The sequence below is a fragment of the Paramisgurnus dabryanus genome, chromosome 1 (genome assembly GCF_030506205.2).
Source record: "Paramisgurnus dabryanus chromosome 1, PD_genome_1.1, whole genome shotgun sequence".
Lineage (NCBI taxonomy): Eukaryota > Metazoa > Chordata > Actinopteri > Cypriniformes > Cobitidae > Paramisgurnus > Paramisgurnus dabryanus.
The window spans coordinates 8951595-8974158 of NC_133337.1; the positions used below are offsets into that span (position 1 = coordinate 8951595).

General features: G+C 37.3%; 2 protein-coding genes across 3 annotated transcripts in view; both read right to left on the minus strand.

Moving 5' to 3' along the window:
- The window catches only part of gpr85 (G protein-coupled receptor 85), a 53040-nt gene extending 33424 nt beyond the window's left edge, over nt 1-19616 (minus strand). Inside the window, exons 1-2 of one of the 2 annotated variants that reach the window (XR_012337859.1) lie at nt 19378-19616; nt 16341-18234 (exon numbers count right to left, since the gene is read on the minus strand). Coding sequence is in view for 1 of the 2 variants with exons in the window: in XM_065265830.2 (XP_065121902.1) it covers nt 16944-18077 (1134 nt within the window). In the remaining variant the exon portion in view is untranslated. Of the gene's footprint in view, nt 1-15383; nt 18235-19377 lie in introns of those variants that run through there. The other variant, XM_065265830.2, reaches the window with a different exon arrangement.
- A 1038-nt stretch (nt 19617-20654) lies between these two features.
- Nucleotides 20655-21434, minus strand: LOC135746965 (small integral membrane protein 30). Its single transcript, XM_065265612.2, has one exon. The coding sequence runs from the start codon at nt 21374-21376 to the stop codon at nt 21194-21196; it is 183 nt and encodes a 60-aa protein (XP_065121684.1). The 5' UTR covers nt 21377-21434; the 3' UTR covers nt 20655-21193.
- Nucleotides 21435-22564: the final 1130 nt, after the last annotated feature.

Sequence of the window (22564 nt, forward strand, 5' to 3'; positions counted from 1 at the left end):
GTTTATGATTAGTGCATGCCTTAACTCATCATTAGTAAAAGTCAATGTATAGGTTTTAGTTCATAATGATTCATTGACCCTTATTATAAAGTGTAACCGAATGATCTTTACATTATGCAGAGTGATATTACATAGAAAACAGTTTATTACAAAAACAATAACTTTCACAAAATGGGACATATATTATTTTACAATATGTACAGGAGAGCAGACAAAAAGTTGAGAGAAAACATTAACAGGGCCAAAATTAAAAAGCATAGTGTGTTGTTAAGAAAGAGCAATACAAGATGCACAAAATATAGGCAAACACAGAAGAAAACATTTTTCTAAAGGTAAAATGTATTATTTTCCTTGAAAAAGCTATTTGTATTTATCCCCTTGAGTAGTAAATAATTCATATCGCACAGAAAAATATGTAGTGGTGACCTGTTTTATTTGGCTAGTGTTTGAACAAGTAGCCAACACGCCTGACCAGGACCAGCACTTCTGGCTACTGAAAAGTTTCTGGTCTGCCCACAATCAAAGCTTGGCCTTCAGATATCCCTTAATATTCCTCAATAATTATCATTTCATTCTCATCTGCCAGGCATTTCTCCATCTGTTTTACAGCTTAGATTACAGTCTGATATTGATATTTCAATCGCCTTTTAATGAGTGATGACAAAGCCAAACTTTCTGACCATTACACAAACCATAAAAACAGTTGTGTTAAACATTTAATATGTTGTCCATAACTAGACACATCTCCGTGTTATTATTTGTACAACAAATGTTGTGTTGTTTTTAACACATGTTGTGATGTCCCTTTAATTTATTTGAACACAAAATCAACACAAAAGGACACACAATGTGTTAAGCAGCATAACACATTTTTTTTTAAAGTTCACACATCCTTTCATAGAGTGCAGTATTTCACATTTACTGTGAACATCAGCCGTTAGGGGGCATGCACACCAAAGCTTTTTTACGTGGCTGAAAACGCCTGGCGGACAGCTTTATTTCAGCCGACTGTTTATCAGTCGTTGTACAATGCTCCGGTTGGTTGTTGTAATATTTGTCCCGCCCCTCCTCCACTGAGATTGGACGGCTGTGTGGGAGCTGACATTAAAGCGCGGGCTTTTCATCCAAAGTTGAATATTTTACAACTCTCGCTAGCATCGCGCTAAAAAATACCCAAAGAGTTTTGATTTAAAACTTGACTCTTTTGTAGTTACATCGTGTACTAAGACCGACGGAAAATTAAAAGTTGTGATTTTCTATGCTGATATGACTAGGAACTATACTCTCATTCTGGCGTAATAATCAAGAACTTTGCTGCCGTAATATGGCTGCAGGAGGCGCAATGAAATTACGCAGTGTCCGAAAATAGTCCCCTGTTATTGAAAGTTACCAAGGGGACCTTACTGGAGTGGTCGTTACTCATTTGTTTTTGACAGTCAGATTTAGAAATGCCCCCTAACAAACTCTTTGAAAGAGACGAGAGACACACAGCGACAAAGTCGCATGTAATGTGAATACAGCTTTAGATCATAGGTTGGCCGCATCCAAATCTGGCCCTGCCAGGCACTTCTATCTGGCCCGCGAAGCAGTTTATAATTATATTAAACAGTGGAGGATTTAAGTCCAGAATGACTTTTAAATGCAATAATCCAAAATATGTCGCTATGTTTAAATAACAACATAGATACTCTCACTTATGGTACACTCTAAAAAATGCTGGGTTGTTTTTAACCCAGGTCTGGATAACTATAGGACAGAACACATTGCTGGATTAAAATGACCAACATAATGGGTTGTTTTAACCCAACTGCTGGGTTGTTTTTAACATGGTTGATTAACAATAACCCAGCAGTTGGGTTAAAACAACCCATTATTTGGGTCATTTTAACTCAGCAATGTGGTCTGTCCAATAGTGTAATAAGTGTAATAACTGTAAAAATATTACTTAGACTGTATACTATGATGTTTTTTTCAGAACTGTATTATGTATCCAGTAATATGCATAGGAGTAGAGATTTGCATAGAGAGTAGAGTAGAGTAATTTCTCAAAACATAAAAGTAGTGAAGTGTTTGAAAAGGTGTTTAAACAGTGGGCAGTGGTTCTTATTTATTTGTAATTGCTGCAAGTAAAAAATGCAAGTAACCATGTAGCCAAATAAATGGTCAAATATGCTTTTTAAAGATGAGACAAAATGCTTCCAGTCTATTTTACGTTGACTTCAGCAGGTTTGCATATAGTCAAATTGTACAGTATTTTAGCACAAATGTATCATCACTTGGTAGCAGCTGGCCAAAGGAGTCAGATGCCAACATGTACAAGCTGTGTGACACATCTTCATTCCTAAAAACTGAATAAATGTATGCAAGCTAAAAGAAAATATGATCTATACCACATACGCAGGTACATGTTTACATGCAATAAGTATAAACATTGTTTGTTTCAATACTCTAATAATAATATAATGAACAGGCTTAGTTTACATTAAAATAAATGAACAATACCTTTACAGCATTTATTAATCTTAGTACGCTCTAAAAAAAAGGCTGTGTTATTTTCAACACAGTGTTGGGTCAAAAGGGATGCAAGTTGGGCTAAATTAACCAAGAAAATGTTTATATTTGACCCAACAATGGGTTAAAACAAACCAGCATAGTTAAAATTACAACCTAACAGGCTGGGTTCGACCCCTTTTTGACCCAACACTGGGTTGAAAGTAACCCAGTATTTTTGTTAATTTCAACATTTTGCAACATATATTATGTATCTGCTTACATTAGTTAATGTTCAATGAACTAACATGAATGAACACTTCGTATTTGTAATAAATAACATTAACAAAGATTAATATGCCTGAAACATATGATGCTCACTGTTAGATCATGCAAGCTAATGCATCAACTAATGTGGTACCTCTATGGACCTTCTTTACATCACATTTATTTCTTCATTTGTCATTTTTAAGTAGAATAAAATGGTATCTTTCTGTACCTCCATGAAGCAAATGACTCATTTCCCATGAAATGTATGCACAGCATGCTGCATGCACAGGGGCAGCTGCGGGTGTGCATTTGTTTCATGACTGTTCCCCCTAAAGGGCTTTTGAGGGCACGTTTCAGTGGTTGGAATTCACAGACAAACGTTTCGATTTTAATTCGTTTCCACAGCGCTTTCAGAAAACATCTTTGATAAATGGCAGCCAATCGCTGTTTATGCAGTGCCGACATGAAGGGCAACGACAGAAAATGAACAAATAATGTCCCCGGCCAACGTGATGTCTGGAAAATAAGCAGCCAGGCTGCGTGCTATTCATTTCCCAGTGTGGCACTAGCAATCTAACAATGTCAGTGATGGTGTAATGTTAGCGGGGGAGAATGGTGTTGCTGGGTGGGGAGTGTCATTTACCTACATTTCAATCCTTCATTCAGAACAGACATACGCTTTAAAGGAACAGAAACTTGTCATTTTTTTATCCTCTTGTCATTCAAAACCCATATGCAGTTATTTTTTTGAAACATTAAAGTAGATGTTTTTAAAGGAAACATGATGTAGCTCTTGTCATACAACAATGGTGTCAAAAACACTATAAATATAACATAAAGGTCGTTCATATGACTGCTGTGCATTATGTTATGACATCTTTTGAAGCTATATGGCAAGCAAACTGAGTCTGCCCACATTTGCATCTATAATTAAAAAGATGTGGCGCTCAGTTATTATTTACGTATACACTTCTCTTGCAGAAATGCAAATGCTTAAAAATCAATTGGTATCTGCCACCAATCGGTATTGGCAGATAAGAGCATTTTTTCCCACTTTTGGACATCAAACGATTGTTTAAAACAGCAGATGTTCACCCCAGATTATATTCTGGAAATTAAAAGGGTGGAAAAACACCTCAGAACTCATACCGTGTCATTATTTCAAATTGATTTACAATTACAACAGAATTGAATTTTGTTCACTCTGCATTAGGATTTCAAGACATATTAATGAAACAAGGCGTAAAAAGAGATGCACCGATATTAGATTCTTCCACTGATAGACGATTATTCATGCCAATACTGATAGTTTGGTGGTTATATTAACTTGCATTAACTACATTTTGGATATTACATTTTCTGAGGGGCAGTTTCCCGGACAGGGCTGAGACTAAAATGCATGTTTGAGTTGCTTTAATTTAAAGGAGCCTTTTCAAAATGTAAAATAAATCGTTGGTGTCCCCAGAGTACATATGTGAAGTTTTAGCACAAAATATCATATAGATAATTTATTATAGCATGTTAAAATTGACACTTTGTAGGTGTGAGCAAAAATGTGCCTTTTAAATGCAAATGAGCTGATCTCTGCACTAAATGGCATTGGCGTGGTTGGATAGTGCAGATTAAGGGGCGGTATTATCCCCTTCTGACATCACAAGGGGAGCACAATTTCAATGAGCTATTTATTTCACATGTTTGCAGAAAATGGTTTACCAAAACTAAGTTACTAGGTTGATCTTTTTCACATTGTCAAGGTTTTTAGAAGCACTGGGGACCCAATTATAGCCCTTAAACATGGAAAAAGTCAGATTTTCATGATATTTCCCCTTTAAAACAACTTGTCCTGAATAATTTGAACATATATCTGTGACATTGTTTTTTCTCAAGATGAACACCTGTAGGGTTTTTTGTAAGGTTTGTTTGTAAAAACTTCTTAAATTACCTAATATTAAAGCGTCATGAAACACTAACCAACCAATCAGGGCTAGACTCTTCACCCATCAACTATGAATTTGCTCGGGAAAGCTACGGGAGGCAGGTTGGCTTTGGCCTTGTTCTGAGGTACGATGTCCTGACCTTATTTTCAAACACGCTATTTTTTCAACTATAATTGTTTTACTTGACCTTTGTTTAAATAAAATATTATATTCAGTTTAATTATTTCTTTAATACTGCTAGTGAATCTTAATATTTGTTACATTAGCTTACACTGTCAAAAATAAAGGTACAAAGCTGTCACTGGGGCAGTACCCTTTAAAAAAGGTCCCACTATGTACCATTTAGGTAAAAAAAATTATCTTTGAATAGCCAATACTGTATGTACCTTTGAAGTACAAATATGCTCTCTTTGGGTACAAACGTGTACCTTTTTGAAAGGGTACTGTCCCAGTGACAACTTTTGTACCTTAATTTCTGAGAGTGTATTATATCTGGTGCCCCGCCCAGTCCTCACCATTTTTCTCACAGCGTCCACGCCCATTTAATTTGCATTTTTCAAAATGATAGTTAGATATACTGGAGCTGAATCAGCAAGGTTTCATGACCCTTTAATAAGGCCTATTCCTGGATGTTATTCATTCATATTATGACAATTAATATTAAACTAGTGATGTTTCTTTACATTTCATAAAATGTTTATGTTTCATTTTTGTGACAGGATATATATATCAGCCATGACTATCACCTGTTTTTAAACTATCGGCCAATGGAAAAAAAATGTATTGTCCGATACAGATTATTGGCCGATATAGTGGTGCATTAGTTTCTGGTAAAAAAAAATACTATCACTATCTTTTGGTATTGGTAGATGTTATTTTAAGTAGTTGAATATAGGTATGAGCACAGAGATTAATTATCGGTGCATCCTTATCAAACATTTTTTACTTTTCTACTTTTGTAATCTACCACAAACAAACAAACTATAGCATACATGTTTGAAATGGCAAATAAACAATTACCAAATATTTAGGTGAGCCTATAGGAAAACTTTTGGACATTCTGTTATTTAAACGTGTGATGTATAAATATATTTTTTTAATAGACAGCAGTAGGGAAAGTAGTTAAAAACAATCATTCAGACATTTTGTGACAAGAAACAAGTCTTTCCAAGCATGAATACTTCTGATCCTTTGTATTCAAAAGCCTCAGCAGGCTGCACCAAGAATAAAAATGACGATAAATGCAACACAGCAGGTCCCAAGGGAACAACCATCATCATCTTGTTTTTATTGGCCTTTCATTCGAGCACCTCCATCTTGCACTCTGCTGTGCGTTTTATTTTAGCACACTTGGCTTTATTCGGCCAGCAGATTCATTTTTATACAGCTGTTTGTTTGCAAAAATACCAATCGCTTTTAAACAGGTTTCCTTTCTTCTTCAGCTTGCACCGCCTACAAACCACGCCCCTGGTTCAGCCAGTATTTCCGTATCAAGCTAGTTGGTATTTAACGCTGGGATATTTTAAAAACAGCCAAACATAAGACACTTAAGCTTTAACTATAAACTGAAATGCTAATAAGTGAGCTTAAATACTGCAGAATCTGGTTTGATGCCAAACCCTCTGCTGCAGTCTATTTTGTTTGAAGGACACCAATTTAACAGTGGGGTACAATGACTTTTGCATCATTGTTCGCTTTAAGTATTGATCTAAATGCAGAACATTAGCACTTGCCGATGGCCCCCGAAACCTAGAACAAACCCTTGCTGTTCCAGCTCTGCCTCGACAGCACCAGGCTTGATAACTGTTAGCTGCTACTGCGATATTTCACCAGGGATGCTGAGAGAAGCGAGGACCTTGTGGCCCCAATCGTGCTTTACAGCTCAAACTAACAGTGCCGTAATGAAATCCCCCCACTATCCATTCCCCACCCACCTTCATCCACCTGCCTCACGCACACCGGATAATAAACTGATGAAACACACATGCATAAAACCAGCGGTCAGCCATGTTATGAACTGCTTTCACTCTCAGAAGTCTCCCTGAAGTTTATTTGAAGCTGAAGTAAACAAGACACAAATTAAAATGTTATTTCCCCAGTGTGCAAATTCTAGCCTTTAAAGGCAATAATTGTCAATTTTGCTGTACTTGGTATAAAAATACCCACTTTAACTGCATGTCTGAAATAGATCACGTCCTTGACAACCCATTACAACAAGACAAATATAAAATTTGTGCTCTAAGTGTTCATTTAAAACTTAGGAATGTCATTTTGCATTGTACTGTCAAGTCAACATGCAAAGAGGCTTTTAAACCAACTGCACCAAAGGTTATTCGAGTAAATGTGACCCTGTCTGTGAAATCCTGTCTATCTCATTTTGAGATCATTGATTTTTTATCTCTGACATGATCTCACTGAGTTAATATTAGATATATCAAGGTTATATTTTCACAGTATTTTCTTTAGATTACAGTATGTACGATGATTTTATGTAATGACATTAGATTGGTTTTCACACACAGGAACACAAATTAAGAGTTAGAGATGAACGGTATAAAAAATGTACATCACGGTTATACTGACCAAAATCAATTTTATTATTGCTTGTGAACAATTTCTAGAAATGGATTAGTGATGCATACCAAATTTAAAATTGATATTAAATGTAAGTGGAATTTTGTTCATATAAACAACAAATAAATAACATTAACATGACACATTTGGGATAGTGAGATAAATGTTCATCTAGTTCAGACAAAACACAGTGAGTAAATCAGATTTTCATTTAAACACATGACAAATCAGCAAGACTGTCTGCGTATGGTGTGAAAAATTGGATGTGGGGAAGAGCAAAGTAGACGAAGTGCAAATGATATAAGTGCAAATGAACTGCACTTATACAGCATTTATTAATGTTAATTTCAACAATTACTAATACTTTATTAAAATCTTGTTAACATTAATTAATGCACTGTGAACTAACACGAACAAACCATTAAAAGGTTTATTTCTATTAACTAACATTAACAAAAATTAATAAATACTGTTACATATGTATGGCTCATGTCTTGTTCATGTTAGTTAATACATTAACTAATGTTAACTAATAAACCTTATTGTAAAGTGTTACAAATTATGAAATTACATTTTCATTTTAAATTTCAGTTTTATCAAATGTTTCTAAAGAAACCGACAGTACAAACTTGAATTGTTGAGAATAAAACATTTTTTTCAACAATATGAACACTATGTAAAGGCAATGAAATCAAGTTAAAATAATAAAAAATTTCAACATTGCTGCGGGACAAAATTAACAAGTGTTACTTTCGACCTGACAGGATCCCCTCACATTTAAATAATCGACTTACTTTTATTTTGAAAATCTCTAAGAAGGCAAACTTCAGGATGTGTTAGAGCACTAAAAACATGTAGATTGATCACTACTGTAACACATGAAAGCAGAAACACAATACGTTATAAGAAAAAAATTATCGCTTTAGGAATTTACTTATCATGATTAAAAACAGCTTTCTGGACCTACACACGCAAAATGGTGAGTAAATAATGCAGTTGCGAAAATAATAGGGTTGCGTGCTAAAGATGCTGTCATAATTTGGAATGCAAATCAGGGCTCGGAGAAAATTGCTTAGTTACTGTCATCCCGCGTAACTTTCTCCCTGGTTCTCCTTTACTTTATGTATGACACCTCGCTTACGCAATCACAGAAGAAACCAACAGAGCTTTAAAGCATCATGAAACACTAACCAACACTTTTTTTTAGATGTTGAAAAAATTAGTTGTGTTGCACATCATAGAAGACAATGATAGTCTCAGTTAATTTTAACATTAGGAGAAAACTAGTTAATTTTTAGCTTTTTTGTGATATTTTTGTCTTCTGGGTGTAAAAACTCCATATCGTGGAAACGTCATGGGCTGTGATGTGGCAAACACGAGAAAGAGCACAACGCATCATAACCTGAAAACCACGCCCACCGGTGTTTCATTATTATTTATGGATACAGTTCTGTATAGTACAGTAAGTGACTGCGTCATTACGCACACTCTGTAAACACGTTGGATGATTTTCCCTGTGATGCTGTCAGGACTAGACTCACCATCAACTGAATTTGCTCGTGGACTTTGATCTGTTCTGAGGTACCATATCCTGAGGACTTTTCCTTATCTTCAAACACCCCTTTATTTGAATATAACAGTTTTACTTGACCTTTGTTTAAATTAAATATTATATTCAGTTAAATTTTTTCTGTAATACTGCTAATCTTGGTAAATCTTAGCTTATTTAAGTTGCCCCGCCCACTCATCGCCATTCTTCTCACAGCGTCCACACCCATTTAAGTAGCATTTTTCAAAATGATAGTGAGGTAGAGTGGAGCTGAAACAGCCGGGTTTCATGACGCTTTAAACTCATCAGATCACATCATTTAATGGAAAATGAATAGAAAAGATAAATCTGTCTAAAGAGATATTAAGCAAACATGTGTTAGTCCCACTAGATTTTCCTAATTGCAATTTTTTTTCTATTTAAATTCAGAAAGTGAAGCATTGTCATCACAAATACATTGGAGCAGATGTGAATGAATGTGTTTGTCTCATGCTATTGCTTAAATTGGTTGATGCTGGACAGGGGTTTTCGAGCCATGACACTGGCCCGGTAATACTAACTGGTGGACATTTTTATCACGGTTGACCATTAAACGGTAAACATTACATCTCTAGTGAATCTTTAAAAGTCAGTGTGGTATACCAAAATTGATCCAGTAAAAAGACAAAACATGATTCATGATGCCAGCCAAAGCAAATGATCAGTGTTGCACAAACATTCAGGTAAAACACTAACACTTAAAGGGTTAGTTCACCCCAAAATGATATCACCTACCCCTTTGTCACTCTAAACCACCAAGAGCTCCGATTGTCTTCAGAACACATTTTTTGATATTTTGAAGGCTTGGGATTGTCCCATTGACTTTAGTTAGTTTCACAATTGTTGTTCCCAGAAAAGAATGAAAGACATCGCCAAAAAGGTCCTTGTGCCATCAGTAGTTCAGTTGTAATATTATTAGGTGACAAAAACACTTTTGTGCACAAAGAAAACAAAACACTATTTTATTCAACAATTTGTTATCCTCCTTGGTCGTTCAGAGTGTGTTCATGAGGATGCTGCATGCTGCCTTTGTCGCCTGTTAACCTTTTTGCCAGCGTACAAAAACAGAATACGCTGGCAAGTAATTTGCGCATTTATTTGGGCCATTTAAGTATTGTTTACAATGTTTGCATAATGACGTAGCCTCTTATGGAACGGCTGAAATTCCACAAGGGGGCGCATTTGTTCCTCAGACGTTGCACAATAAACATGACATCCGAATATATTCATTATAAATCATGAATGAAAAGTGAGATTCGAACGAATGTCTGTTAGTGAACTTATTGTATACACTATTTATATCGTAATTCGGTCAGAAACGTCAAGATTGTGAGATGAACAAATCGTTTTGGATTAAAAGGCTTGAATATTCCATTTCCTTGGACTTTTGGGGATTTATGAACAATTTGTTTTGGACAATTTCACCGAAGCGGATAAAGGAAAGATTTTGAAGGTAAGTAAATATCCTAAATCGGCGCCGCCCGGTTCAGGTAACTAACAACTAGATTACAGTTTTATGACTGCTAAAATCATATTATGCTTTCTGTGTGCGCTTAATGGAATCCTGAAAGTCTAAGCTTTACAACGATGTGCCGCATGACCGTATATTTTGTAGATTTAATGCTTCAAAGTTACAATGACGTAATGCAGCCTCACGTGCAAGGGAGGGGGTGTGCCGTGTACGGCACAGTGTTCCTTATCAGGTTAAAGGAACAGTATATAGGATTGTGGCCAAAACTGGTACTGCAATCAAAAAACTTGTGGCTAAAACTGGTACTGCAATCACACAACTGGTGGCCAATACACAACATGGCAACATAAACATCAGTTGAGGGCTGCAACTCCACTTTTTAAATGAGAATATTCTGGCCGGACCACTGTTGTCAGTGATATAAGTATTTGAAATGAAAATGATTTCTTAAATGTCTAGTGACATATCAGGGCCATTTTATGATTCATTGATGTACATTTCTTACATACTGTTCCTTTAAATAAAAAACAGCAGGTGACGTCAGCAGCATGCACCGTAGTCTGCTTGTGAACAGGCACTGAATGAGCAAGGAGGAAAACAAATTGTTGAATAAATTCGTTCGTTTTGTTTTCTTCGCGCACACAAGTGTTCTTGTCGCTTCGTAATATTATTACTATGAACTAACCAGTCAACACTTTGATCTCTCAGTGAAGTCACCATGAGCTCACAAGATCCTCATAATGTTGTTACAATGTGTTCGTAAACTACTAAAGCTAAAATTGTAACCACACAGCGCACTCACGATTTGCTCATATAATAAGGTCACCATATGAGGTCACTGCACACTCACTGTGTGCTCACACTACCCATAAAGCACATGGTATGAAAAGTACCAGATGTCGCACAGAGAACTAATATTCTAGCGTTTGCTAATCGGAAACATGTCGCACAGATGTCAGCATTTAATTGCAAATAATATACGGACAGTAAAAAAAGTGAAAGAGACATAATTGTCTCTGCATTTAACCCCTACACTGAGTAGTGAAGCCATCCACTGCAAGTCATGAACACACACAAATGCACATACACACACGGCAACAATCACTACAGTACAACACCCCAACAATCAAACCACCAACCTCTGGGTTACACACACAAGTCTGACACTCTAACCACTAGGCCACAATGCTTAGACAAAACTAATCTGTAAATCCTGGTCACTTTTACCTCCAATTTATGTGAGCTTTCTAAAATTTAGGCTTCATGATGCCATAACATGTTTGTTGACATTTTATATGGTATACATTACACACCATGTATGGTTGTATAAAATGCTGTGTAGAAAGTGTCCTAAATTTGATCCTATGATCATTCCTATGACAGTTCTTATAAATTATAGATAAGAAGGGTGACGTTCCATTCTTCGACCAACATTTTCCAGACATGTGTGCTGTCCTGCTATAACAGAATGAGTGTGCCGTTTCTCTAAAATTATGACCATATTATGAGCACACTGTGAGTGTACCATGACTTCACATTTGGAGCATTTGGTGGTTTACAGCGACACAGGGGTGAGTGATTTATGATCAAATTACCATTTTGGGGTGATTTATCCCTTTAATGGTTATCTGGATAGTGGTATACAAATACCTAAAAAAAAAGTTCCTAAAGGTTCTTTATTGGCCTTGTATGGTTCAATAAAGAACCATTAATTTTTACAGAAACACACAGAAGGCTCTTTGTAGCATAAAATGTTGTACAGACTATAAAAATCTTTTAAAAAATGCTTTAACTATGGTATTGCTGCAAAGAACCCTTTAAAGCACCTTAATTTTTTACGACAAACTTTTACCACAAATCAAACAAATTATACAGTTAAAAACATAGTTCTTAAAAAAATAAACAGGCAGTGGTTTTTAACATGTGTTGCCTCCTTAAAGGAGCATTTCACCCATAGAAACATTCATCTTTATTGAAAGTGTGTCATATTTGTAGTCGAAATGTAAAATACATTTAGAATTTGGTGCCTATCTGACCGAGAAAAGGGGTGTTTGTAGTGTCACCCCCTCAACAAAGATATTGGACTTCCTTCTTTCAATGATGCAAACTGATGATTTTTACATCATTGAAAGAAGGAAGTGCAACACTGAAATCTGTATTTCTCCTGTCTCAGCGGCAGCTGAGGAAATGATGCATGACCATTCAAAAACATGACTGGGGTTCTAACTATTCAAAGCTTAATGCAAATGGGTGAAGTGTCCCTTTAAGGATCAATGTTCAAATAGATGTGGGTGAGCTGTGCAAAAAAAGTCTAGACCAAAGTTGTCTATGTATTACAATTTTGAACCACAGGCTCAATGATGTTGCCATACAAGTCAAATGAGGAATTACAATACAACATTATTACAAAAGACTGCAATAGCGATTGAAGCTCAAGGAGGCAAGAAATGACTTTAAGAACCAAGGGTTTGTAGAGCGTGTAATTTGTTGAACTTGACTGCACAAAACAATAATAAAAAATATTAAATGTCTGGGATAACACTTTATAATTAGGTTGTATTTGTTAATAATTAGTTAATGCATTGCTAACATTAACTAACAATGAACAATACTTTTACAGCACTTATTAATCTAAGTTCATGTTAATTTAGACATTAACTTATACATTTATAAAATCAAGTATTAACATTAATTAATGCACCATGAACTAACATGAATAAATGTATTGACATTAACAAGAATTAATACGTTTATAAACTATAAGTTCAAAGTTCATTGTTTGTTCATGTTAGTTAATGCATTTACTAATGTTTACTGATACAACCTTATTGTAAAGTGTTACCAATGTCTTTATAAACCTAACAAATACAATAATAAGAAGTAGGTCTTTTTGCCACCTTTTCCATCATTTTCTTAATTATGATTGTTGAATAAACCAAAACAAAACGTATAAGTGGTCTCGAAACGTAAATAGTTAAGATCATGAACTCTCACCTTTGGGTGATTTGGGTGTCGCTGGGCAAACACAGTTCAAATTAGTTTATTTGCCACTGACACGCACCAGTGAAGCTTTACAGGTCATGCATTCTGCTTCCAAGGGTCTGGACAAAAAAAGCTTTTGTGAAAACAATGTTCGTTTGGCCCTTTAAAGAATTCTGGCCACACATGTGAAAACCTTTTTTGTGTGCCCGATTTGCAATTGGGAGAGAGAAGGATTGTGTGGCCGTGGCTTCTCGCAACCGATTCGGAACCGAACCCAATAGGGATGCCTTCAAAAGAACAGCTGCAATAGCCAATGAGAGTGAGGTTCAACCAGATGTTGCATGCTTTTATATAATTGACAATGGGCCGTTGAATTATTCAAAAATAATGCACAACCAACACTCGTAGAGTGTGCATTATTTTCAAATAATTCAAAGGAGTCAATTATTCTGGTTATACCACGGTTACCACAAACATTGCTCTGGTTGTTATTTTAAGACAGGTCAGGTGTGCGTTTATTGAAAAATAATGCAAATGGAACATTTCTCAGCCAATCAGAATAAAGAATTAATCAGCGCCGTGGTATAATGCTGAAACAAGAAAGCCAAAAAAACATGACATGAACGTGGAGCATTGATAAAGAATATAGACTTGTACAACATGCTGCATCACAGGCCTCTATTAGACTCTAAAAATTGTTAATTTTGACCCATAATGGGTAAATATTGGACAAAACACACTGCTGGGTTAAAAATGACACCATGCTGGGTTGTTTTAACCGAACTGCTGGTTTATTATACCCCATGATTGCATAACAACAACCCAACATTGGGTCATTTTTAACCTAGCATGTGTTCTATCCAAAATGTACCTATTATGGTAAATATAACCAAAAATAACCCAGGCATTTTAGAGTATATAAGCTGCAGGGCCTTTTTACATAATTGCGTGTGAGAAAGCGGAGTCTCCAACAAGTTCAAAACTATGCAAACATACATAATAAATAAGCGACCGAAGAGCGCAAGTCACTGTGAAAAAAAGACAAAATATCCCAATAAATTTTTGTGATAAATTATGAATACTGTTTCAGAAGCACCAAAAAGAAAGTGTTTAACATTTAAGTTTTAACAAATAGGTTTAAGGCGATGTGTCCTCTCATGACATGAAGACCTAGAAAAGCTATTTCATTCATTATACATAAAGATGGTTCATTCTTATGGTGGCTGCAATATTGAGATCACATGACTTCTCTGTAACCAATAGCAACATGAGCGATGATGCTGTTGGCATTTACGGATTAAACAGTAAACCACTAAAAACAATGAATGAATAGACAAAGACTAATACCCTCCATTTCACATCGCACATCTGTCCACAGTGAATATTAATAAATAAATAAATAAATAAATATAATGCAGTTTAAATTAAGGCTGTTGAAATATTTGACCACATCTATTCTAACCAGTGTCCTATTAAGTTAAGGGCTAATGGTCTCAAATTAAATCATCCCTGGTTGGCTGCAAAATGTAAATGAATAAAGACGAAGGGTGCAGTTGAACCAAGAACATTTAGGCGAAATTAATGACACCAGTTCTCACATTATAACACTGGGTGTGTTTGATGCAAATGCATATCAGCTAAAAGCTTTTTTGGGTCAGTTAGAATTATGCATTAAAAATGTAGCATTTAACAGAGAAAAAAGTTGGTTGTATTGTATTGCAGAATGCAGGGACAATTTGTGACTTTGAACACAGGGCTCACCAGAGAAAACTGGCATCAAAACAAATGCCACATACTGTAGTCCAACATTACCCAAAACTAAAACAGAAGGATGAAGACAGAGCAAAAGCACATAATGGCTAAAATGAGCCAAAATCAGTGAGTAAACAGCAAGACAAACAGGCCAGATAAACATAATACAATAATATCATTCATAGCAATTCATAGCAATGATAAGTGTTTTAGGCTGCCTCAGCCAAATATGTGTTTTATTTAGCCAGACTGGGTTTGTTTCACAACAATCGAAAGGGGGATTTGAGGTACTAGTAAAGTAAATAGAAAGAACAGGGTTTTGCAAAATGTAAAATTTTATTTTCAAAAATGTAAGCAACAGATTACACAGTTAACTTTCAGCATTTGCAGTCCTAACTTAAACAGTACTCACATTCGGGACTTCAAAATGAAAGACTCACAAACTTACACACTATCTACCTATAATATACAAAAAGAATACAGAATAAATATTAAAATGGCCACAAGAGAAAAAAGTAAGTTAATTAAAACAATTAGTAGAGAGCAAATGTTGGGAAAGTAGAAACAAGACTGTGTGCCTTAAATACAATGTTTTTTGTTTGTTTTTCTTATTACATTTTTTACAAATTGTGCAAGATTTCAGACTAAGGCTCTGGTCTTGACATGACAGCTGTTTGCCTAAAACACACATACACACGCACGCACACATACAGACTTGCACGCTCACATGCTCCCTGTGCTCTGCGCACTTAGTGGGATGTAGCAAAACTGGAGGATGAATGATTAGTGATGATGAACGTGGTGGATATTCTTTTTTTTAAATGAACATGCACTTCACGCCCTGACGTGAAACCCTCCCCATATGCCTATAAGAGACACATTTTAGAGCAAGTAGATTAGAAACCAACCCTCGCCTTGCAAATGATCAAATGAACAACACCAGAACCATTAAGGCAAGACCAGTCGGAGTGGCATCAGCAAAATTGTGATAAAAACGTGAGTGTTTCGGATATGACACACTGAATTTAGCTTTACTGGTTCTCCACCGTCGATTTAAGTACAAGGTTCTCAAGAGCAACTTTTAAAATTCAAACATTAGTTTTTAGACTTAGAAAAATGAGATAGGAAAATAACATTGGCAGACAACAGACACATACCATATGGATCATAAAACTACAGGAAATAATTGAATTCCGAAAACCACACGACAGTACCCCGTTGAGACCCGCCCGTGCCCGCCCAACCCCACCCTAAAAGGAAAAAAGATATCACTTACATTAAAACCAATTTATCCTCTCGTGAAGGTGTATTCCAACAGAGTCAGTCACCCCACATGTTTTGTTTACTTACAGTGATAGAGAAGTCTGTTGCAAGTTAAAGCATTCGCATTTCAGTTCGGAAAAAAACAAGACATCCTTGCAATGCAACTGAGCTAAAAAAATCATCTTCATGTCTTCACTTTAGTGCAACTTTTAAACACAAACCAATTCCAGTGGTTCCTTTAAGGTACCTGTTTATTCAATTCCTTCCTTTACACCCCTCAGTCTTCGAAATATCCAAAGCAAAGGTCAGTCCCTTGGGTATGTATCCATTTTTTTCTTTTCTTTCAATTTTGTATTTTTTTTCATATTTTTTTGCTTATTGGGTTTCAAATGGCCTTTCGCATTGGTTGTTTACTAAAACATAAACGCAGGACGTGTCCTCTGTCCGTACATATCGATTTATTCCGTTCGATCTCCGCGGTTCAGGCCGACGGTTCAACTACAGGCCTCAGAAAGGGAGAAAGAGGAGGAGGAAGGGGAGAGAGCTGTACAACAGAACACATCCCTGATGGGTCAGGGCATCCAAATAAAGACCACATCAAAATAACACAGAGCCTTCATATAACACAGTAGGGTTCCCTAGGTAACCTGGATTTTCTGCAATAGAGGAGGGTGGTGCTAAAGCAACGTCTGAGCTCCCGGTTGGAGAAGATGCAGATGAAGGGGTTGACTCCCGCCTGAGCGAAGCTCATCCACACGGCTGCCGTCAGGTAGCCTCCCGGTATCACCGGACCTCTGGCAAACACCCTCCAGTAACAGGCGACCAGGTAGGGTCCCCATAGACTCAGGAAGAAGAAGGTGATGATGTAGAACATCCTGCTTATCCTCTTTTCAGTCTTAAACTCGTCAAGCACCAACAGACGCCTGCGGCCCGCCGCATTGCTGTTCTGCCGGATTCCAAGCAGGGTCGGAGGCGTGGGGCCTCGGCCAAATCCGGCCAGCCAGTTCGCGGCGGCCTGGCCGCTCGCCCCCGGGCCGTGAAAGGTCCAGTTTTGGCTGACTGCCGGCACAAACTGGACTGGCTTCATCTTTCGGCGGTCGTGAACGAAAAATATGAGCTTGAGGTAGACGAGCTGGGTGGCCAGGAGAATAAGTGCAAGAAGCAGCATGAAGCCCAACGAGTCATTGGCACGGAAGGACCGGTGTTGGAAGGTGCACTGATCCTCCTCTCGAATGAACGAATAAGTGCCCACGTCCAGCACCGGAGGAAACGCCATGGCTACTGACAGGGTCCATACCATGCATATGACGGCCAGGCATGTCCAGAAGGTCAGCCGCTTGGTATAAAAGCGATGGTGGGCGATCGCCAGGTATCGCGTCACGCTGACGCAGAACAGCATGAAGGCAGTGTGGAAACAGGAGAGCACGCCCAAAAAGGCGATCACTTTGCAGGTCAGCGTGCCGTACGTCCAGGCCGAGCCATTTTTGACGGAGGTGAACACGAACGGGAAGCAGATGGCCGAGCGGAGTATGTCAGAGGCGCACAGGTCCAACAGGAAGTAGTAGGGCGCTCGATGAAGGCTCTTGTCTTTGACCAGCAGGATGGAAATCAGGAGGTTTCCCACCACACCGACGCCAATGATAAAACCCAGGGAGGTCAATTTAAGGAAAGTGGCAAGCGGAGAGACATTCTGCAAGATGTTGTGGTCCCCTGCATGGCTATAGTTCGCCATAGATGGAGGAGAGATCATAGAGAATGCTTAAAGCTTTAGCCAAGTATCATGATCTGGGTGGAAAGCAGAGCAATAGATCCATCTGGTGTGCTTCCGAGCAGGTTCCAGCCTTTCGTCGTTACCTCTCTTCTAAGGCATCCTTTGTTCCTTTGTTTCATCACACCTAAAATGATCCCTGAAAAACATCATCCACCCATTAGGATTCGCTCACACAAAACAAACCGGGGGGCTTTTCGATGCATCGCTCACTTCGTATCAGCTGTGGAGCTAATGCATAAGAATCATTCTTTTGTCACCAAAATGCCTTTTTTCTAATTGCATATGAAATTGCAGCTGCAACGGCATGCAGCCATAGCAGTGCTCGTGCACTTGCTTAATTCAGCATAGGGATTGAGCATCAGACACAAACATAAATCCTGCTTAAAATAATAGACCCCCACCCCCAAGATCTAAAGCAAATGAAATAAATAATTTGAAAGAAAGCCAGCATTCTCGAAATGTTTCTATAAAAGCGTTGTATAATTCAAATATACATTTACATATATACTGTATATGCAATCTAATTCTTTTATTTCGTACAAACGAAGGCAACATTTGTCGAAATGCAGCAAGAAAATCTGTTGATCACACCCAAAGATCCTGCAGAATCTATTCGTGTTCATTCCTTCATTTTATCATCTTACTGGTATAAAAGCATACATGTCAAATACATTATTATATGATCGAGGGTATTAAAGGATGATCAAAAAACGCACTGTTATGTGATATTTATATATAGGTTGCATTTGGCTTAGACGTTCAGTGTGCAACGACAGTCGCGCGGCTAACACAATTTAACGCAAGTCGTTTGGGGAAAATATATAAAAAAGAGAAAGCACGACGTTTTTATAACATAGATCTGTCGTGTTTGTTATTTATATGCTGACAAATTCGAGTAAGGATAAACAAACAATGGATTGCGTAAGTGAACCGAAAATATGCAATAGCTTCGTCTCTTTCATAAAAACCCACCGAGTACATTTTTCTATATAATAAAAAATAAACCTCTATCTCTCCAGCTGTATTTACAAACATCCGAATCTGCGAACGAATATCTATATTGCATTAAAATAAGCAATAGATGCAGGATCTTGTGGATGGTTGCTTTTAATCGCGATGTAAACACAGTCTATTCTTCCATGGATTTTATAACGGAATGATTTTGGACGGGTCTGGCCAAGATGCGCGTCCATTATAAGCAGAGCAATTCCTCCAAATAAATGCATGCAAAAACGCGTGGAATAGAGAAAGCGGTATGAAATATCAATGAAAAGCATACCTGTTGATATACCCCCTTTGTTTCCCTGGCGGTTATTTACATGGCAGGAGTCACTTTGCCGTAAAAAAGCTTTAGTTTTGTTGCCTGCTCTTTTTCCACCACTGTGATTATACAGTAAACGGTGCGGACGGCGCATGCGCACTGGCGCTATTTGTGATCCCGACCGCGTCTCGTGTCTCTTGTTGCAGCAGCAGCAACATCATCTGCACTGATGGGTGCAGCAGCATCACGGATCCCTTTTAAAGGGTTATCACAATGTGCTCATGTCATATTTGCCATTACATGTGGTATAATAAATGTTTGTGGGTTGTGAAATTTTACACTGTTAATAACTGCCTACTCTATATAGTGTAATATAACTCTATAAATATATCGTGTTATATATCTATGTATGCATGTATGTCTGTGTAATGTATCTATCACACAAACAAGATCAAATTGGTACAATCTAGTATTATCATGTTTTTTTTTTTTTACAATGTTGATATGTAGTGCAGCTCAGGATTAACTTACTCAACATAAATTATTCACACAACCTATTGTGTTTGATGCCTGTAATTGCTCTGAAAAGGAGCACACGGGTGTTTAATTTTGTTATTTTGGGCAAATTTGGCACTGGAAATACACTGGGCCCAAAAGTATTTAGACACCATTATAAATGTATTAGTTTTATTGTATAAGGTAAGAAATAGCAAATAAAGTGTCATAAACTACCTGGGGTGTATTCCAGAAAGTGGGGTTAACTTACGATAATTGAAACCCTAAACTTTTGTTTGATTAACCCAAAACCTGCTTACCCTGATCATGTCGGTTCCAAAACGACATATAAGAGTTAACTCAATCAACCTTCTACTGGTAACTGGTTGCCAACACAGGGAAAACATACCCAGGTATGTCACACAACCAGCTCTCCTGGACACAAAGTAATTTTAGTGGATGTATGAAGTGAGTTCACCTCAAATTCACAGGTGTTGTTATTTGTAATAAACACAAAAGATTTCCTTTTCCTACTATGGAAGAGAATGGGTGGGTCTTTTCCTCCATGTTGATGAGAACATTAAATTGAATATAATATATATATATATATATATATATATATATATATATATATATAAACAAACATTTTAAGTGGATTAAAATCCGTTGTTTTAGGGAAACTTTGATTAACATTTCTGATCCACTTTAAATGTTGACTGTGTGTGTGTGTTTGTATATTACACATACACATTTTCTATGTAAATATAGCCTGGCTGTATGTATCAGACACAACAGGCAAATAAAGTAAGCAAGTTTATTACATAGAAACAAAGAGAGCAGTATTGGTTTAAAGTTGATCACCTCCCTTTGTCTAGCACATATAGGCTATATAAATCGATATTATAGAACTTTATGGAATTGCCAGAGGAAGCATTAACCATTCAACAATCTCACTTTGATTCCACTGTACTGTACAATGTTGAAATTAACAGCAGATTGTCGTGCAGATTGTAATATGACAAAAGACCAACACCAAAGGCACCAGTGTCCATCTCTATAGCAAAGTCCAAGTCCATATAAGTCAAAGACATCCGTACTTTGTAGTCTTGCTCCCATTCAACAGGGTTTTCGACAAGGTATTGCTGTGGAGAACCCTACTTTGTGGGCAGGGCAGGAAGCCTCGTGATACATAGATGAAATATCAATAAAGTTATTAAACAATATTTCATATAAGGTAGGTCAATCATCTCCGTGCATTTCCAATGAATCCGCATTATGTTTTTTTGCGCAACCTCGTGACAGTCACTTTGCGCTCATTTTCAGATAGAGGCCTCCATCATCAAAACTGGCCGTTTCGTCTGCGCGCGTACCAGCCGAGAAACGCGCAGAAGCCCACGACAGTCACGGTCGCGCCCAGCAGAAGGGCCGCGGCGTCTCCTCCATCAAACGCCTCTGCCGTCTGGAAAAGCGTCAGGAGTAGAAAGCAGAGCATCGGGCTTGTATTTCGATCATTGGGAGCCATGTTGTCGTTCGCTTGTTCAAAGAGAAACGCAGCGACGATGACGGCGCGTCAGGTGATTTCCCAGCATTTCCTGATTTTTCGAAACCTACTATTGGTGCGTATTTGTGGGCAAGTGTTAATATGCATGAGCTGTGGTGAGCTATTGGACAGTACGGATGCGACGTCAGGGTCATATATAAATATTATTTAGCTGGATGCTCGTAGTTGGACGTTTACACAAAAGCGCGTAATTAATATTTAACATACGAGTTCGCTATAGTAGGATTCGTATCTTCGCTACATTGCTTTGCAATGAATGTGCAAAATATATATGTTGAATATTTTACATTAAAAATCCCCTTTTATTATGTTTTGTGTGCTATACATAATTTTTAACAGAATTGGCAGGTTATCTGAAATAAAGTGCATTGAGTTTGATCCCCAATATACATAATATAATAATAAGTTTTGCCTATTTAAAATGTTGCCATAACATATTTAAACAATATTTAAAGGTTGAAACAAATATTATTATGATGAGTTCATGTTGCAATAGGCTTAACAAAAAGAATACTGAATATTACTTTTCCTTGCAGTTTGATACTTAGGCTACTTGAATGATCCCAATGAAGGGCTATGAAAGACACGACAGTGATGTTCAGATGTAGCACATCACTTATTATGTTATGAAAGCAAGTCATTTATGCAGGTGCGCCCATTACTAATTAAAATGATCTTTGGAGGGCCCAATAGTGCGTGGGCCCAAATGTCCTAACTTTCCCCCCTTTAGTTATCCATCTATGATAAACCTACTGTATGTGACCCACACTCTTTAAATAGCACCTATTTTCTGATTTACGATTTTAGATTTGCTTGGTGTGTAAGTGTGTATTAGAACATGTTAATAGTATGTAAAGGTACAAATCCCAACGTAAACGATTACGCAAGTTATCATTTCCAACTTAAATCTCTTTTCTTGGACTACAACAAAAGCCCTATTCGGACGGGATTAGTTTTACAGGGGGACCTAAGAAAATCGTGCTTCTCAGAGGTCCTCTTTGTTTTTAATCCCGTCCGAATCAGCCATGTCTGTGTTTTTCTCTGACAACCTCCGTAAGAATTCCAGAGCAATTTACCTACTGTTTTTCGCCGAACTCAGAGGTCCTCTGAGAAATTGAATCCCGTCCAGATGCAAATGTCTGTGTTTGC

Bases quoted from the DNA above. Each gene is read 5' to 3' on its own strand.
- LOC135746965 (XM_065265612.2), bottom strand. From the start codon at position 21,376: ATGGCTCCCAATGATCGAAATACAAGCCCGATGCTCTGCTTTCTACTC.